This window comes from Bufo bufo, chromosome 5 (assembly GCF_905171765.1).
Source record: "Bufo bufo chromosome 5, aBufBuf1.1, whole genome shotgun sequence".
NCBI classification, from domain to species: Eukaryota; Metazoa; Chordata; class Amphibia; order Anura; family Bufonidae; genus Bufo; species Bufo bufo.
In genome coordinates, this window is record NC_053393.1 from 520,338,553 (window position 1) to 520,359,235 (window position 20,683).

Genomic DNA, 20,683 nt, shown 5'->3' on the forward strand with positions numbered 1-20,683 from the left:
GATTGGTTGCTATGGGCATCCAGGCCGCCCGTTTTCCTTTACACAAGTTTTGATAAATCTCCCCCAATGTGTTCATTCTTCATGCAGCTTCTACACAGATGATCCCATGAGGAATCGATGGGAGGCCTAAGTACCGCATCAAAATCCACTTCAAACAGAAAACTGCATAAGGCTACTTTCACATCTGCGTTTTCCTTTCCTGTTTTGACATCTGGCCGAGGATCTCAAAACCGCAGGAAAACGCATCCGTTTGAATAATACAACAGACTGAATTAGTTCAGAACAGATCCAGTTGTATTATATTGAAAACTAGCTGAAGGACCCGGCTTCGCTCGGGTATATTTAATCTATTTCATTTAAAGAGGACCTTTCACCGATTCTTACCCTATGAACTAAGTATACAGACATGTGGAGCGGCGCCCGGGGATCTCTCTGCACTTACTATTATCCCCGGGCGCCGCTCCGTTCTCCTGCTATGCCCTCTGGTATCTCCGTTCCCTAAGTTATGGTAGGCGGAGTCTGCCCTAGCGCTGGCCAATCGCATTGCAGAGCTCACAGCCTGGGAGAAAATAACCTCCCAGGCTGTGAGCTCTGCGCTGCGATTGGCCAGCGCTAGGGCAGACTCCGCCTACCATAACTTAGGGACTGGTATCTCCGCCTACTATAACTTAGTGAGCGGAGATACCGGAGGGCATAGCGGCAGAACGGAGCGGCGCCCGGGGATAATAGTAAGTGCAGTGAGATCCCCGGGCGCCGCTCTACATATCTGTATAGTTAGTTCATAGGGTAAGAATCGGTGAAAGGTCCTCTTTAATGTTTGTGTGTGTCGTTAAAAGATATCGACACTATCCACTATAACAGTGACATCTACAGCACCCCGCCCCTAAAACAGTGACCTCCACAGCCCGTCACCCCTTAACACTGACCCCCCACAGTGCCCCGTCCCTTAAAATTGGACCTCCACAGCAGCCCACCCCCTTAACTTTGACCTTTACAGCAGCCTTCCCCTTTAACAGTGACTTTCACAGCATGCCACCCCCTTGACAGTGACCTCCACTGGGGCCCGCCCCTTAAACAGTGGCCTTTACTGGATCGGGGGCGTGTCCTTTTGAACAGCTCACTCTAAGACAGCAGCACTGTGCTGTCTGAGTGTAAGCTGCAGGGAGAAAGTCACCCTCCCTCCCAGCCCTGCAGCTGACAGAAGTTGATTTTTACCTTCATTTTTTTCAATCCCCGTCCTGCATGCACTACTTTTGTCTCCGCTCCAAAATCATCTTCTGAGCGGAAACCTAACGCACCCCATTATAGTCTATGGGGTCAGTAGGCTCCGTGTTACGAGAGGCAGACGGCCGGCTTCCTGTTCCCTGCGCCGCCGTCGGCCTCTGATATCGCGGCAGCCAGGGAATTCACGTCTCCTGGCTGCGCTCTCCTGTGTGCGGCGTCCCGGTCGCCATGGTGACGGGGGAGGCGGGATGTTAGGCCGCAATCCTCATGCAGGAACGGCCGACGCTCCTCGTTGCCATGGGGACCAGCTGGGGCTCAGTTACTGTCAGGGAGGAGGGATCATGTGACGTTGGCCACGTCACATGACCCCTTCCCTCCACTATTTAAACAGGCAACCTGCTGGCCACAGGTTGCCTGTGATTTTCGTCCTATAGGCTGTGTACTTTATTGTTATTAAGCTACCTCTGGAATTGACCCTCGATCCGCCTCTTGACACCTCTTCTGCCTGCTCCCTGTACCTTGACGCTACCTCTCGGATTTTGACCTCGGCTTGTTTACGGATTTGTCTTTGTCTCTTCCCTTGTTCTGACATGACCTCCTGGACTGACCTCGGCTAGTTGACCCGCCTCGCCTTCCGTTTTTGTTCTACCTCTTGTCCGCTTAGTGTTACTTCTCAGTGGCTGTCTGCTTCCCTGCTGTCTCTTTCTCTCTGCTTGCACTTAGTAGGTTAGGGACTGTCGCCCAGTTGCGCTCCGTCACCTAGGGAGGGTGGTGCAAGTAGGCAGAGACAGGGGACCGGGTGGCAGCTCAGGGGGTGCACCTCCGCTCTATCTTGATTCCCGTGACTCTACCCGTGACACTCCGTTCAGCTCAGTTATGTGCCGAATCTGTCCTTTCCGTTCTCCTGCTCCTACAACGGAGCAGCAGAACGGAAAGGCTGAACGCTGATGTGAACTCAGCCTTACATGGTTTTTTATGCCTTTCCCATGCCACACACAAAAACATTACTTGCCGAGATAGGAACGCAACGGAACGGAATGCATTCTGGCGCACTCTGTTCCGGCTTGTTCAGTTTTGTCCCTATTGACAATGAATAGGGACAAAACTAAAGCGTTTTTCCTCCCGTTTTGAGATCCTCTGTCAGATCTCAAAACCGGAAATAAAAACACAAATGTAAAAGTAGCCTAAATAAAACAGCACAGAAGACACATTTGGGGAGAGTTAGTAGTGCTTTAACTCCACTTTTATGGCGTTAAGGGTCACAGATTATGGCACACACAATATTTGCACCATAATTTGAGACTTTTTCGAGCTTCCTTTCTAAAGAAACTGATAAGTAAGGCCCATTGCAGACAAGCGTTTGTCACACTGCGAGTCCGCAGCACAGCTCTCAGCCTGACCTCCCAGCACTGACAGGGTCACATAGCATTATATTGATTCATGATGATATGTAACCCTTAGGCCTCTTGCACACGAACGATACGGATTAGGTCCGGATGCGTTCATGGTGCGTTCAGGAAAACCCGCACCATTTTGCAAGCAATTTCAGTCAGTTTGGTCTGCGATTGTGTTCATCGGTTAGGTTTTTTCGCGCAGGCGAAATGTGCATTAATGCGTTTCTCACGCGCGTAATAAAAAACGGAATGGTCTCAGCAACCATCAGTGAAAAACGCATCGCATCCGCACTTGCTTTCAGATGCAATGCGTTTTTCGCTGAAGCCCCATTCACTTCTATGGGGCCTGCGTTGCGTGAAAAACGCAGAATATAGAGCATGCTGCGATTTTCACGCAACGCACAAGTGATCCGTGAAAAACAACGCTCATGTACACAGACCCATTGAAATGAATGGGTCCGGATTCAGTGCGGGCACAATGCGTTTGCATCCCGCATTGCACCCGCGCATTGCACCCGCGTGGAAAACTCACCTTAGGCCCCTTTCACACGGGCGAGTACTCCGCACGGGTGCAATGCGTGAGTTGAACGCATTGCACCCGCACTGAATCCTGACCCATTCATTTCTATGGGGCTGTGCACACGAGCGGTGATATTCACGCATCACTTGTGCGTTGCGTGAAAATCGCAGCAAGCTCTATATTCTGCGTTTTTCACTCAACGCAGGCCTGATAGAAGTGAATGGGGCCGCGTGAAAATCACAAGCATCCGCAAGCAAGTGCGGATGCGGTGCGATTTTCACGCATGGTTGCTAGGTGACGATCCGGCTGGGGACCCGATCTGTATTATTTTCCCTTATAGCATACAGAATGCAAAGTAAAATAGTGATGGAGGGGTTAAAAATATAAATAAATTAACTCACCGAGTCCACTTGGTCGCGTAGTTGTGGATCTCTGTCTTCTTCTGTAATGTTGAGATGCCGGCTAAGGACCTGTGGTGACGTCACATCACATGATCCAATCACATGGTCCCTCACCATGGTGATGAACCATGTGATTGGACCATGTGATGAGCACAGTGATGTCATCAAAGGTCCTATTCCTGTGCACAGCGAAGAAGAAGACAGAAGAACCCGGGCTGCGCGATCAAGTGGATTAAGGTGAGTTAATTATTTTTTTTTTTATTTTTTTTTTTTTTAACCCCTCCAGCCTTATTGTACTATGCATTCTGTATTAAGAATGCTATAATTTTCGCACTGTGTGTGATTTATCTGACTACTTGTCTTTCCAGTCTGCTCAATCTGCCTTCCAGGAAGAGAGTCCCGGCATTCAGAGCCATTTTCTTCAAGCATGGACCAAATAGTCGATGAAGTGGCTGCTGTATTGTTACCGCAACTGCAGGAAAAAAATTTTGCTTTCTTCGGCCACAGGTAAGTAGTTCTGATATCACATTCAATGAACCTATCAGAAGTAGCTGAGTGACGTCCATGGTTATGGTATACGCTCATTCTATTCTATGAGTCATTTTAATGGTGTGGTGTATTAACCGTGAAGAGTCTGCCCCCTACAAGAACAGCTGCTGATGTCCTGTTTGGTGGCCAAAGTATATGGACCTCCCTCCTTGTTACCGAGTTCAGCCACTGCAGCCATTCTTAGAAGTTGAATATCTGTTAAAGGGAGTCTGTCACCAGCATTTCACTTTTTTAACCTTTACCACTGCTCTCTAGCATGCTTACAGTTAATCAAAACGTTACCTCTGGCATCTTTCCTGCTCTTATAAAATCCATCAAAAACGATCTTTATAAGATATGCAAATGAGGGCTCGCAAGTGCCCAGGGGCGGTGTTACTCTCTTAGGTGCCCTGCTTGCTCAGCCTTTTAATTGCGTCCCCCCGCCCCCTTCCTACCCTCCGCCCGCCCATCCTTTCCCTCTGACCGCCTATGTACCAACTTGTTATTCCGCCGAGATCCCGCGTCTGCGCACTCATTCATTTGGCCGGCGCATGCGCACTGCGATGCCCATTCCTTGTACGGCATCACAGTAACTATTGCGCATGCGCCGGCTGACGACGCGAAAACACAACAAAGGAGGCGGTCCATCCAATTCCACTTAGTACTCATGGTTTTAGGACGATGGATGTGCTGATCAGGGGTTCACATACTTTTCACTATGTTTATGTATATACAGTAATTGTATTTTGAAGCGCCAAGCACTAGAGAAATTTGAGGTAAAGCAGTGATTATGGGGGCAGACATTTTTCCTTTGGAAGAATACTTCAATCATCCTCAGTTATGCAAGGCGCAGTGAAAAAAAAACAAAAAAAAACAACCTACTCACCTTTAAAATGTCCCGCCATTCCCACACTTCTGCTCCGATCCCCGCCGAGCCTGTATTAATGAAATCACGTTCATTGCTCCCGTGCCCACTACAGCCAATAACTGGCTGGCTACAGCATCACGTGACATGTGAACTGCATGTTTCCACTGCAGGCCCAGCGAGGATCGGAGTTGTGGCCACTGGAGGAGCAGCGCTGGACCGATAGGACATTGTAACGGGGAGTAAGGTTTTTTTATTTTTCTAATGTTACACTGCCCCTTGCTCTCTGCATAATTTTAGTAAATCTTGGATAACCCCTCAGTGAATGAAATGCTAGCAGTCTGCAGTAAGGGTACAGAGGGGAGGTAACCAGGTGGGGGCGTGTCCCTGCACAGTCTCACTCTATCCAATCAGTGCTGCGATTGTCAGACTGTGCAGGAGACACCTTCCCCCAACTGGTAACACCCCTCTGACTTGCTAGCAGTCTGCAGTAAGGGTACATTCATCACTTCTAGTAGAAATAATAAAGGAACGGCACAACATAGAGCCATAAGAATAGAGGCTCCAGAATTGATATTACATGGGGAATGCATGAAGCTATTAAAACAGGCATGTCAGGAGTGGTGACAGGTCCGCTTTAAGTGGATGTAATCCGGGAACCCTAGATAGTATAAATGGCAGTGGCCCCTTAGGTTTTGGCCACAAATGGCCGCCATGGGTGTGTTTCGGCCACAGGGTCTTTGTAAATATGTTTTCGCACTGTATGCGGCAGTGTTACAGGACTGTGTCAGTGCTTCCGATGCCGTGTCATCCAGAGCCATGTCGTCTTATGAAGTCTTCATCTATTTAACAGACTAAAACCGCATTGTGCGATTAACTCTAGAGTCCGGCGGGAGCTTGTGCTGCAGATGGCAGGATTATTTCTCCAGTTCCTTCATGTGTCCATTGTTAGCAACTGCCCATCGGACATCACATTTGCCACATTCCTGACGGCCGGAAGCATTTCTGATTTGTTTTCTTTTTCATCACAGCTTTGGGTCCTTCACTAGTTTTGCTACCGCACTTAGACTTAAGGAGAAATATGGTCTGGAGCCCGTGCATCTGTTCGTGTCTGGAGCGCCTGCGCCTCACGTGAGTCTTAGGGTACATTCACACACAGTAGATCTGTTGCAAAAATTTATATAACTGAAAATTCTTCCAATGCATCTGACTAGGGATGTTTCTGCATTGTGTGCATAGATTTCTGCAAGCTACATTCAGATGGATGGGACGGTAGCAGATATTTCTGCCGCATGAGACTATACCATTGTACACAGGTGTAAAACCACTAACACCTGGGTAGTCCCAAAAACTTGAAATGATCAAATAATCTAATATATTCAGCTGTCAGCTGAAGGGTCATAAATCCCAAGCCCTGTACACGTGCACAGTCTGCTCCGCAAAAGGATCGGGTGTGGCTGTTCCACATCCCTGATTCTTCATTCTCCCGACATCATCTGTTGGGGAAGGGCCAGGAGTCCCCCATACACATTGGCGTACTTGACGGATTCAGAAGATGTTACTCTGTGCGTGGCCACGTTTAGGATAGGAAAGGTTCAGGATGACCCACATTGTCTATCCGACTTGTAGGATTAGCATATTGGGCAAACATTTAGCCATGGCCACAGAGATATCATCCGTACACTATCTGCTGGTGTAGGTCAACCTTATCTTCTGACATGTCCTATGTCATTGGAAAGCGATATAGACCTCTGTGACTGTTGTATTAAAGATTCTGCCAATCTTGAGGACATCAGTCACTCAAATCATTGACACCCACCCATTTCTAAAAAGTCTACATAAGATATATTCCGGGGGGAAATGTTCCTGCTCCATTGTCTGCACCAGTTGAGACTGTCTCCCAGTCCTGTCTTTCCCACTTTGTCGACCTACTTAATATGCGGCCACTGATGTTCTACTTCATGCCAGCGTAATATTTTGTTTTCACCACTGCGATGTCCTCCTGTTTTGTCCTCGATTTTAGACACTGTCATTTAACCTCCAATGAGTTGAGTTCATCTACTTCCCGGTGAGCTACTGTGAAATGTGTTGGAGGGACTGAACCTAGGGTTTATGCAGGGATGCTCTGACAATACTTGGGGTGGTCTTGTCAGGACGTCACCTCTAACTGGTATTCAGGTCTAGGTTAGGAACTTCTGCATGTTCATGCTGTGGGTTGTTGCCTTCAGAACTGGGTTGTCTGTAAGCTCTACCCTCCGTGGCTTAAAGGGGTTTTCAAATATTGCTGGGCCAATGCTGACCTTTCCTCGGGATAGGTAATTAATATCTGATCGGTGGGGGACCGACTCCCGGCGCCCCTGTCAATCAGCTGTGCATCCTCTTCCACGGCCTGTGTTGTCACTTCCATTCGTTACACATGGCCTTTGTGCGGCTCAGATCCATTTGGTCTACAGTACGAAGCAGTACAACTATGCAGTGTACGGTGCCGCGTTTGGGATTCTATGCAGAACATCTGATCGGCGAAGGTGCTAGGAGTCGGACCACCACAGATCTGATACCGATGACCATCCTGAGGATAGTCGAGGATGAACAGCACTCCTTAGTATAAGTGTAGTGGGTGCTCGTCTCCAGGGGGGTGGTAAAATTCCCCAAAGGTAGTGTGAACAATAAAGATGAAAAAAATAAAATAAAAAAAACGGAGAAGCGCGCACTCGCATCCTGATTTAAATTCCACAAGTTTGGACGTGCTGTTTCCTTTTTTTTTATTTCTGTTTTTTAATTTTGTATTTTTATTTTTTCATCTTTATTGTTCATCCTGAGGATAGCTCATCAATATTTAACTCCCAGGAAGTCCTTTTTAATGAACAGACATTTATTCTAATATACAGACTTAGGGCTTGTTCACACGACCGTGTGAAGCCCGCGCCCGTGCTGTGGTCCGCAATGCACGGGCACCTTCCGTGGGGCAGCCGCATGGGGATCGCAGACCCATTCACGTGAATGGGTCCGCGATCCCTCCGTTCCGCAAAAAGATAGAGCATGTTCTATCTTTTTGCGGTGCAGGGGCACAGAACGGAACCCCAGAAAGCCCTCCGTAGTGCTTCCGTAGTGTTCCGTTCCTCATCTCCGGATTTGCGGACCCATTGAAATGAATGGGTCCGCATCCGTGATGCGGAATGACAACGGAACGGTGCCCGTGTATTGTGGATCCGCAAATGCGGTCCGCAATACGGGAACGGGACACCAACATGTGAACAAGCCCTTAATTTACTGATCCATTCAGTATCTCCAAGTCTACTTTGGTACCCCTCTAACCCTCCATCCGCTCCCTGCCTGCTGCCTTTGTCCTAGCATTTTCTATACTAAGGAAAATTAAAGGGATTTCTCCCAGACAAACCTTATTCTTAGAATAAGCAATCGATGTTGGATCCTGGGGGTCTGTCCTTCAGGACCCCCTCCAATCAGCCTATTGAATCTGAATGAGCTGCAGTATTATTTGTAAAGGGTTGTCAACCTCTCTAAGATGGTAGGGGGTTCTTGCAATGCTTAATCCTAAAAAAACATATATAAATGTTTCTGCTCTCTGTAGGCCACATCTCGTTACTCATCTGAAAAAAAATCTAAGATGAACGACGAAGAATTTCTGAAGTGGTTGTCTACCGCGGGGGGAACGCCGCCTGAAATTCTGGAGAACAAGGAAGCCATGCAGCTCTTCCTCCCGCCGCTGAAAGCTGATCTGAGAGTTGTTGATGGCTATGTGTGAGTTCTTATTATACTGTAGTTTCCCCCAGAATTCCCTTATGAAGATTGTGTTTTTTGCTGAAAAAAAAAAAAAATATGCTGTTTCCAGATGTTAGTTTGAAAGTCTATGGAAGATATGAAAGACAGGGCAGACAAGCCTCATGGTGTATTTTTCCCAATTGTTGTTTTTTTTTTTTTTATTCTGTCAGTTTTTCATCCCCTTCTCTTGTAGGGGGGAAAAAAGCGTTTGAACAAAAAAACACCATTCAAATATTTGTTTTGCAAAATAAAACACTAAAAACCACATAAAGTGCACAAAAAACAAAGCCAGAGCAAAATGGGGCCCTTAACGTGATTTTAAGAGGACCTGTGTCTGTGTCATTATATGTGGCTGTTAGAGATACTTACTAGGAATGCTCTTTCTGACTCTGCAGCTATGATAAGCCAGCCTCTCCTCCCCTTTCTTGTGGCCTGACGTGCTTTTATGGGACAGAAGACATCCCTCGTGACTTGGCCGGTAAGTTTGCCTTGGGGGTCGGCTACACTACAAGGCTATGTCCACCTTTCCAACCATTTTTGTAATTGCTAAAATCAACTGTTTTGTTTTCATAGCCCCTATGCAGACCTATGTGTCTCCATGGTTACCAACTTTAAAAAATATATATATATTTGTTCGTTTTTGATGACCTATCCTCAGGCTAGTCATCAATATCTGATGGGTGGGAGTCTGACTTCTGACACCCCCAGCGATCAGCTCTGAGTGAGCACACCAAGCACAGCGCCGTACATTGGATAGTGTCTGTGCTTGGTATTGCAGCCCAGACCCTTTCACTTGTATAACACTAAGCTGCAAATAGGCTTTGTGACCGATGAACGTGACATCATTGGCCAAAGAAAAGTTCACTACTGCTACGATCAGTTGTTGCTGACCTATCCTGATATTCTACTCCTGGAAAAAAAAAAAAATTCAAAACAGTGGTCTTTGGGAAAGTTGTGTCTATAGCTTGGCTAAAATAGCTGGATGAGATTTTTTATTTTTTTTGTAAAGAACAGACCTTTCTAATCTCATATAACAATCAATGTCATCATCCCTTCATTGCATATTTTGGGGGGCAGAACCCTGGAATACTCAACTGTAAAATGCAAATGTTGAACATATTTATTCCTTGTGTTTTTTGCTTACAGTTTGGAAGGAGCTCACAAGTGGAGACTTCAACATTCACATGCTGCCAGGGGGACATTTCTACTTAAAGGACCCACAAAATGAGGCATCGCTAATGGCCTACATGTCAAAATATTTAGAAGGGACAGGAATGGACTATTTTTAAAGTTTATCTTCTGTGGCTGTGAAAACTGCAGGACTTTAACTGTAAGGCCTCATGCACACGACCGTAGTTATGGTCCGCATCCGAGCCGCAGTTTTTGCAGCTCGGATGCGGACCCATTCGATTCAATGGAGCCGCAAAAGATCCGGACAGCACTCCGTGTGCTGTCCGCATCCGTTGCTCTGTTCCGAGGCCCCACAAAAAAATATATAGCATGTCCTATTCTTGTCCGTTTTGCGGACAAGAATAGGCATGTCTACAATGGGCCGCCCGTTCTGTTCCGCAAATTTTGGAAGGCACACAGACGGCTTCCGTTTTTTGCGGACCGCAAAAAACGGCCTGGTCGTGTGCATAAGGCCTTAAAGGGGTATTCCCATCTTAGACAATGGGGGCATATCGCTAGGATATGCCTCCATTGTCTGATAGGTGCGGGTCCCACCGCTGGGACCCACACCTATATCGAGCGGGGAGCGCTAATCCCCGCCTCTCCCATAGAAGTGAATGGGGGCGTGCCGCCCATGCGTGGTCCATGCTCCCATTCATTTCGATGGGGCAGACGGCAATAGCAGTGCGCTCTCCTTCACTTTCGGAGCTCCGTTCTCGATATAGGTGCGGGTCCCAGCAGTGGGACCTGCACCTGTAAGACAATGGGGCATATCCTAGCGATATGCCCCCATTTTCTGAGATGAGACAACCCCTTTAAGGGGAAATCCAGTGAAATCATCCTCTGATCTGTCATAGAAAAGTGATGTCTGATCGTTGACTACCACAGCCTTCCATGAATGAAGGGGCTCTGCAGAATCCTTAAAGGGAACCTGTCACGTTGAACATGGTGTCTGAGCTGCAGGTTATAGAGCAGGAGGAGCTGAGCAGAGTGATGTATAGTTTTATGGGAAAAGATTCAGTAAAACTTGTATTTTATTCATTTATATCTCTGCTCTTTTCCCCTTTGACAGTGTATATAGAGATATCTGTCAATTACTGATAGGACCGCCTCCTGGACTTCAAAGCCCAGAAAGAGCAGGAATATAAATGTATAAAATACATATTAGACTGAATCTTTTCCCATAAAACTATACATCACTCTGCACAGCTCCTTCTGCTCTATAACCTGCTGCCTGCAGATTTTTTTGCATTTTCATGTTGACTGGTTCCCTTTAAATCCCTCTGCATAAGGCCTCATGCACCCGACCGTTGCCCAGCCTGGGTCCGCAATACACTGGCACCGGCCGCGTGCACCCTGCATCACGCATGCACTTGAATGGGTCCGCAATCTGGAAGGTCGGTACAGAACAGAGGCACAGAACCCCATGGAAGCACCATTCAAGTGTACGGGTCCTTGTCCGCATGAGGCGGCCCTACAGTCGTTGCCCGTGCATTGCGGACTGCAAATCGCGGTCTGCAACATGAGGCCTAACTAATGTGGGGCATGGCCTGTATTTTTTTTTTTTTTAGGCAGAATTCAAGTGCATTTTGCTTAGTAAATCTTCATTGTGTCAGATTTTTAATGACAGAGCAGTAAGCCCTTTCAAGGTGGTTTGAGGTGAGATCACAGACATGTGATTTACTGTATTAATGACTTTCCAGAAGATCAATCTGATTGGGTTTTCCCTTTAAAATTCTAATCATGACCAGTGGATCACATTGATTTTAAATGTATTGAAATCACTTATAATTTTGGCTACATGCAAATAATTTGATTTGCTTTAAAAAAAAAAAAAAAGTGTTATATTTTGGATGTGTGTAAAAAGGTGCCTGAAATGTTCTGTTCCTCCGATTTTATAGATGTAGATCCGACTAATGTGCCAAACAGCAATGGAACGTTATGCTCACTGCCAGTGATGGCCAGTTCGCAGTGTTCGCCAGCGAACACATGCGGGCTGCCATCTTGACTCACAAGTTCCGGCGATGCACAGGTAAGCCCTTACCTGTACCTGCGCCGCGAGCCGGTCTGAAACAAATGCGGTCACCGGGAGCAAGCAGTTCCGAGAACAACCGCCGGGGGCCTTCATCGCGCTGTTCTCGGAACTGCCTGCTCCCGGTGACCGCATTTGTTTCAGACTGGCTCGCGGCACAGGCACAGGTAAGGGCTTACCTGTGCATCGCTGGACTTGTGAGTTAAGATGGCAGCCCGCATGTGTTCGCTGGCGAACACTGCGAACTGGCCATCACTGCTCACTGGCCCCTAAGGTTCTGCATTCACACAGTCGGACTTGGGGTTGAGCAAATCGGGTTCGGGTTGCTGTATCTGAACCCAATTCTTTAAAAAACTATGTTAAGAATATCGGCTCCGTCCTACTGTAAAATGTATTGCCTCCACGAAGGTCTTTCCGAAGCTTCAGCAAATATCGCGAGACTTAGGCCTCTTGCACACGAACTGTGCTGCCCGTGCCTGTGCTGAAGACCACAAATTGCGGTTCGCAGTGCACGGGCACCGACCATGGGCCAGCCGCATGCGGATCGCGACCCCGATCACTCGAATGGGTTCCGCGATCAGTCCGTTCCGCAAAAAGATAGGACAAGTTCTATCTTTTTGTGGAACAGAAGCACGGAACGGAACACCACAGAAGCACTCCGTCGTGCTTCCATTCTGTGGTTCCGTTCTGTTCCAGTGAATGGAACGTTGAAGTGAATGGGTCCGCATCCGTGATGCGGATTGCACACGGCCGGTGTCCCATGTATTGCGGACCTGCCGTATGTGGGCCGCAATACGGCCACTGGGGACACGCAGTCTTACTTTGTCTAGCCTCTATCACGGGTCACTTTGTTTATTCGCATAAATTACTGTATCGAAATATGAAGCTGAACTCGGCTTCGTTAATGAGGCACAAAGCTGAGTTTGGCTTTGTATTTTAATACAGTAATTTATGCGAACAAGGCTACATTCACGAAACTGCATGTATTTTGCGGTCTGCAAAACGTGGATCCGCAAAAAATTTCTGGATCCATTATAACAATGCCTATCCTTGTCTGCAAAATGGACAAGAATAGGACACGTTCTGTCTTTTTTGCTGGGCTACGGAACGGACATACAGATGCGGACAGCACACTGTGTGCTGTCCCCATATTTTGCGGACCCTTTGAAATGATTGGATCCGCATCCTATCCGAAAAAAATGCTGACCAAAAATACAGTCGTGTGCATGGGCCCTAAACGAAGTGACACGTGCGGCTAGATGAAGTAAGTCTTGCGATATTTGCTGAAACTTTGGAAAGACCTCCGCGGAGGCAATATTTTTTTACAGTAGGACGGAGCCGATATTCTTAACGTAGTTTTTAAAATAATCGGGTTCGGCTACAGCAATCCGAACCCTCTTCGCTCAACCCTACAGTCGGTGTTTGGTCAGTGATTGGAAGCCAAAAACAGAAGTGGATCCTTCACCAAGATACAATGAAAATATTTGCACCTGGGTTTTTGACCCGCACCTGGTTTTGGCTCACAATCACTGAGGTGTGAATGAGGCCTCACAGAGCAGTGGCCGTGTACCCTCATATTGTGCCTCACAGAGACACTACATTCTCCCATAGAAGCAATGCTTGTAGTAAAGAATACACGTAATTCAACATGCTTTGAATCATACTATCATTCATTTTTATATTATATATATATTATGGTTTGGGAGCATTCCCATGGCCATGTTTTTCAGCTGTTGTTATGTCTGTATATCCCTTATATATTCCTCACATATAATGTTTTGGGGTCTTTATGTGGTTTACTGCAAAGGTCAATAGACAGTCATAGTCTCAATAGAGTCATATATTTCCGTGATGGTTGGGAGCTGCATTCATTAAATTCAGAAAAACAAGAAATTTTGAATTTGCTGATATTTCCGTGTGATATTTGGCCCTTGTATTGTAAAGATATTCTCCAGAGAAGCAACGCTATCGAAAAAGTCTGAGATGATTCGTGTTTTCTCCCCCATCAGTGCTACAGAAGTGCCAGTGTTCTCACTCAGAGGCAGTCTATTGCAAGCCCTCTACAAAAGTACAAGGGTCTTGAGTCAGAAGACCCTGCAGGTCCGAAACAAGTCACAGAGCATTGGGAAATCCATTCTGTTCTGGAGTCTCCCTAGGGTTTCCCAACCAACGTGCCTCCAGCTGTTGCAAAACTACAACTCCCAGCATGCCCGGACAGCCTTTGGCTGTGCAGGCATGCTGGGAGGTGTGGTTTTGCAACAGCTGGAGGCACGCTGGTTGGGAAACATTGCCGGGTTAGACTACCACCCTAAGCATCCTCAAAGCTCAAAAATCTCGGTTTGGCTCCACATTGAATTCAGGTGGTTACTGGCTCATGTCCCACTTTAGGCTTTCAAACTACCCGACATAATGGCGTCAAGATGGTGACCCAAAGTCCTCTACAGGTGGCAATCTAGCCAGCATATACAAAGATCTGAACCACCATGTGTGTAATGCACCATTTTTATTACGCTTTATCTCTTACTAGGCACAAGGCAGGGAGAGGGGAGAAGGTCGAGGCAAACCTGCCATTTGTCTAGGGTTTGGCCCTTGCACCTACAGCACTAAAAACTAGGCTTGGGGTACAAGGGTACAAGTTGTTAAGAAGCAGTGGCACCCTGTCTGCCAACTCTTCCCTCCACCTCCTGATTTTTATTTACCTAGAGATTGAATAAAACAGTCCATCTGCATCGCACCGTGACAACCAGCTGTACTTTCACCCCAAACTTTATAGGAGGACGATTACAAAATCCTATTAGTAGGTGATTAAAAGCAGCCGGCATAGTAACATAGTTTATACGGCTGAAAAAAGGCTTCTGCTCATCCAGTTCACCCTGTTATCCTGCAAAGTTGATCCAGAAGAAGGCAACAAAATCCCATGAGGTTGAAGTCAATTCTCCTCATTTTAGGGGAAAATTTCCTCCTGACTCCAATCAGGCAATCAGAATAACTCCCTGGATCAACGACCCCTCCATCGACCTGTAATGTTATTACACTCCAGAAATACATGCATAATCCCATGTATCATGCGGTTCTCACACCCCCTCACTTTACCTGCAGTAAGAAGCTCTCACCACTCTTGTTTTTAGGCCTTATGCACACAACCGTATTTTTGGTTTGTGTCCGATCCGCTTTTATTGTGGATCACACACAGACCCATTCATTTCTAGGTCAGCAAAAAAAAAACGGTGTGTTGTCTGCATCCATACAGCCGGGCCCAAAATGATAGAACCTGTCCTTTTCTTGTCCATTTTGCGTGGGTCCTGTGAAAATTGCGGGATGCACACATACCCCATCTGTATTTTGCAGTTTCGTGATTAGCGAACAGCAAAATGGATATGGTCGTGTGCAGAAGGCCTTAGGCTGGTTTCACACGAGCGGCTTCAATGCGTTTAACTTGCAGCGTGTGTCTCCGTCCTGACCTACGTAGCACTGAAGGGATCACATAGCGTTATATTGATTTATGATGCTATGTAACCCGTAGGCCCCTTTCACACGGGCGTCGCCGGAAGAGGCCCGGATGCGTTGCGGGAAACCCGCGCAAGTACGCACACAATTTCAGTCAGTTTTGTCTGCGATTGCGTTGCGTTTTAATGCGTTTTGCACACGCGTGATAAAAAACTGAATGTGGTACCCAGACCCGAACCCGGACTTCTTCACTGAAGTTCAGGTTTGGGTTCGGTGTTCTGTAGATTTTATTATTTTCCATTATAACATGGTTATAATGGAAAATAATAGCATTCTTTAATACATGATGCTAAGTAAAATGTCAGTTGAGGGTTCAAAAATAATTAAAAAAAATTACTCACCTCATCCACTTATTCGCGCAGCCGTTATCGTCTTCTTTCTTCTTCTTGAAGGACCTGCAAAAGGACCTGCAAAAGGACCTGCGCTGACGTCATCGTGCTAATTCTTTTATTATTTTTTTACCCTCGAGGGACATTTTACTTTGCATCCTGTATTAGGCCTCATGCACACGACCGTTGTTGTGTTCTGTTCCGCAAAATGGGGTTCCGTTTCAGTTTTTGTTTCCGTGTGTCTTCCTTTATTTTTGGAGGATCACCAGACATAAAGGAAAGTAAAAAAAAATCTAAGACAGGTTTGGCATGCAAATGATAGGAAAAAAACGGACGCGGACGACAATCTTGTGTGCCTCCGTGTTTTTTAGCGGTCCCATTGACTTGAATGGGTCCGCAAACCGTTTTCCGCGAAAATAATAGGACAGGTTATATATTTTTGACGGACTGGAACCACGGATCACGGACGCGGATGACCAACGGTGCATTAGCTGAGTTTTCAGCGGACCCATTGAAAGTCAATGGGTCCGCAGAAAATCACGAAAAACGGAACAACGGACACGGAATAAAACAACGGTTGTGTGCATGAGGCCTTCAAGAATGCTATTATTTTCCATTATAACCATGTTCTAATGGAAAATAATAAAGTGAATGGACCTCATCCCTATTTATTATCATCTCCTTAGCAACCATCCGTGAAAATCGCATTGCATCCACACTTGCTTGCGGATGCCATGCGATTTTCACGCAGCCCCATTCACTTCTATGGGGCCTGCGTTGAGTGAAAAACGCTGAATATAGAGCATGCTGCGATTTTCACACAACGCACAAGTAAATGCATGAATTTACATCGCTCATGTGCACAACCCGATTAAAAAATGAATGGGTCAGGATTCAGTGCGGGTGCTGTGCGTTCATGTCACGCATTGCACCCGCGCGGAATACTCGCCCGTGTGAAAGGGGCCTAAGGGTTACATATCATCAGAAATCAATATAACGCTATGCGATCCTATCAGTGCTACGTAGGTCAGGACGGGTGCAGTTGCAGACACACGCTGCGAGTTCAATGCATTGAAAACGCACGTGTAAAACCGACCTTAGGCTGTATCTGGCATTGCAGCTTATTTCAATTCACTTGGAGTCTGCAATACCAGAGACAGCCTGTTCACAAGAGTGGTGCTGTTTTCAGGAGAGGTGGAGTAGAGCCTTTTTTCTGTTCTCCTGGAACCCCTTTAAGGAAAACTTCAGTTAAAAAAAAAAAAAAAAGTTCCCCTTGTAATTATCCAACCGACTTCAATAATGTTGTAGAAAGGGTCATTTTTGCTAGGCAGTGCCCAGGTACCCATCTACAAACACCGATGCTTTATTTTTGTGCTGCTGTGACAATTTCATGGTGCCACCAGAAGTGGAGTGTGGATAGTCAGGCTAGGGATTTGCTTTAGGTAACATATTTTAGGCATTTCTATGTGCACCATATCCCCTACAAAGCGCAGGCTACTCAACGGTCCTCGCTTGTATCCAGCGCTGGCAATACTACATCGTCCGTCTCTATTGGAGACAATACACAGCCTGATGCAAGTGGAAAATTACTTCCCTTGTAGTTTGCATGTTTCCCCGGACGGTCTCGTCTCAGGAGAATATTCTCTTTATCAGCTTTCAAGGAACGTATCTCGGAGGAGGGAAGAAGTGATGTAACACCAGGACAAAGCAGAATGGATAGAGATAGACATACACGCGTATCCCACAACCAGCAAGCCGAATACATACAGCTACAAAGTACAATGCAAGTGAATATGGTTTTACCAAATTCCCAAAAATCCTCGGCATGTATTTTACACAATGCAGTGGGTGACTTCCTTGGCCAAATCTGCATGTAACATAAATACATTTTGTCACAGACTTTCGGGCTGGTCTTTCAATGCATTTTTGGGAACTTGACCTCACTAGTAAAAAATGCCTGAACTTAAAATCATTGCCCCACTGATATGTCCACAGTATCGGGATAAGTGTTTGATCACTGAGGTTTAAATACTGGGACCCCCTACGGTCATGAAAAACAGCCCCCTATGAGAATGGAGCAGTGCTGTGCATGTGTTACCACCATTCCATGTACTTCTGTGGGATTGCCAGATATTTAGTTATTTTACTCACTTATATAGCGCTGACATATTCCGCAGCGCTTTACAGACATTAGCATTAAGCTGTCTCCAACGGGGCTCACAATCTAAGTTCCCGATCAGTATGTTTTCAGGAAACCCACACAAACCCAAGAACATACAAACTCCATGCAGATGTTGTCCATGGTCAGATTCAAACCTAGGGCCCCAGCGCTGTAAGGCACCAGTGCTAACCACTGAGTCACCGGGCTTCCAAGATGTGGTGATAGTCCCGTATAAGCGGTGGATAGGGGGTGAGTAATGTTACTAATCGAATTAACATGCTGCCCCAACAACACGATTTTAAAGGGAACCTGTCACCTCTACGATGGTGCCCTCACTGAGGACAGCATAGTGCAGTGGCAGAAGCCGATTTCAAGGGGCTGTCACTTTTTTGCTGGCAGTCAGTACTTTTACAGTACCGATATGCTGAACCTCGCGCCAGCGCTGAGAGGGAGAGAAGTCCAATGAGGCTTCTGTCCATGCCTCTAGACTGACAGGTTTCTTTCCTCTTGTGCATAGGAAGGGCAGGGACAAGAACTCCCTCGCAAGCTTCGGCATGTTGGTGACAGCCCACTGAAATCAGTGAGGGCAGCATAGTAGGGGTGACAGGTTCCCTTTAAGCCAAATATTAACAGAGCCAGATCAAGATTGGTGGAGGACCCTGGGCAAGAAGACAAGTATCCATGTAAATATAATTCATGATCCACTGGTCAGCAGAGGTTTCCCCAGCTACATAAAAAGTTGCCATACCCTAGCAATAAGCCATCACTTTATATCGGGTTTGGTCTGACCTCTGAGACCACACACTCACTAATCATGAAAATAAAGTCGATTCAGCGCTTGTCACAGTGCGGTTCACTGACAGTTGTGTCCGTGTAGGCTGGCTGCATGCCCCCCTCGCGTACTGGCTGCAGGCTGCCTCCTGTGCAGGCTGGTTGCTTTGGGCTGCGTGCTGGCTGCGGTGTCTTCTGTAAACTGCCTGTGAATGTTTGCTCTCCCCGTGTTTGCTTCTCTGTTTGTCACTGTGACATGGGTTGTTTGTTCTCTGGCATACTGGCTGCGGTGGACTCCGTGTATGCTGGTTGCCAGGGGCAACGTCCTGTACTGCAGCCTGTGTGTTTTGTGGTTCTGGTACTTCTGTTCTGGTGGGGCTAACTTACCCTGATCTGGTCCTAGATGTGGCTTATCAGGTGCCCTCATTATCCAGCTATATCCATCTGTGAGCTGTGGGGCTGGTGGTCAGTCTTTATTGTGTCTTGCTGGATGTAGCACCTCGCTGCTCACCCAGGAGGTCAGTCTATCTCTGTCCAGTGCCTTACTGGGTGTAGCCCCTTTCTGCTGACCCAGGTGTTTTTTCCTATCTGCCCTTGTTTGTGGTGTCACCTGGTAATGATTGTTGCTGCATTGTCTGATGTTGTTACCTGTCCTATGTCCTGTCTGGTAGTGCCTACTGCTTCTGACCCTTGTCTGCCTATAGTTCCTTTCTGCTTCTGTTCCTATCCCGTGTTTGTCCTGCCTTCGTGAGAGGGTCCCTGGCTTCCCCGGAGTGGGAATCTCTAGTCTCTCTAGTCTGTTTCTGTGCTGGTTCCCGTTCGTCCTGTCTGTTCCATGTGCTGTGTTTGTATGGGTTCCAGTTCTGTCGTCTGTTCCGCTGGTGCTTGCACCAGCGTGGTTCCTTGCAGGTAGGGGCCAAGTGTACTGGGACCTTCCTGGAGGTGCAACCAGTGAGCCCTCGGCCCAGTTCATCCCCACCACCAGGGGCTCTGTGAAGAACTGGGCTCACTGGCTCTCTGGGTTTTGCCTCTGGTCTGCCGGTGCACTTGGTTCTGTGGTAGTGCTACCACTATTGCCTAACCTGTCCTTTTATTACACTTGTAATAAGTTCTCTGTGGGTCCTCTGTCTTTTTTGCCTGTGTCCTGTTCGCATGACGTCCCAGAGGTCTGCCTTGCGCTTCCGGCACGTGACAGCGCTGATGTACTGCTGCACCCCATTCACTATTTTCTCTCTACACAGTGCCGCTCACAGACACTGTAGGGTAAACTAAACCAGTGCGGCACCCCTTTTATTCCCATGACCATAAAGTGATGGCACAGAGTATCCTAGCAATATACCACCACTTTAAAAGATGGGAAAACTGCTTTTAGCTTGGCATTTTGGACATAAGATATTGGTTGACAGCAAAAATCTCCTTTGTATGAGGGAAGCACTGCTTTCCTTATTACTTTACGGTCTGCTCATGTGGTAAACCATGTTCAGCAAGGAGATGAGCAAAACCAGAGGTATCTATTAGCTGCTTATCTCCATGTCTTATAGAAGTAAAAATGCATCTAAGATTTCTCGCTAGCAGTGCCTGCAGATGGGCATCATAACACCATGCTAAGACCTGCAGTAATTCCCACTTCTAACACAAAATGTTCACATCATGTTATGCAGTTTAGCTAAACCAGATACCTATGTGCAGACATCTCAGTTTTGGGTTTATTGCCCCCTCATCAGTACAGAGCAGGATGCTAGTTAACTGAATGAGATGCTCAAGAGAGTACTGGTTTCTTTAAGGGTACGGTACCACGATCACATGAAATTTTATGTCATGTTTGTCAATGGTGTCACAATGCAACACACTGACTCGACAGTCACAAAAATCCAGACATGCTGGATTTTGTTTCAAGTTGCATGCAAATTTTTTACTCCATTGACTTTAACCACCTCAGCTCCCCTAGCTTAAACACCCTTAATGACCAGGCCACTTTTTACACTTCTGCACTACACTACT

The 20,683-nt window shown here is 46.8% G+C and overlaps 1 protein-coding gene across 2 annotated transcripts in view; it reads left to right on the forward strand.

Annotated features, from left to right (window-relative positions):
* OLAH (oleoyl-ACP hydrolase) overlaps window positions 1-10,137 on the forward strand; it is a 44,447-nt gene extending 34,310 nt beyond the window's left edge. For both annotated transcript variants that reach the window (XM_040434545.1, XM_040434546.1), the window contains exons 3-7: window positions 3,908-4,046; window positions 5,964-6,063; window positions 8,522-8,691; window positions 9,108-9,190; window positions 9,859-10,137. In XM_040434545.1, the coding sequence (XP_040290479.1) occupies window positions 3,908-4,046; window positions 5,964-6,063; window positions 8,522-8,691; window positions 9,108-9,190; window positions 9,859-10,001 (635 nt within the window). In that variant the 3' untranslated portion in view covers window positions 10,002-10,137. The remainder of the gene's footprint in view (window positions 1-3,907; window positions 4,047-5,963; window positions 6,064-8,521; window positions 8,692-9,107; window positions 9,191-9,858) is intronic.
* Window positions 10,138-20,683: the final 10,546 nt, after the last annotated feature.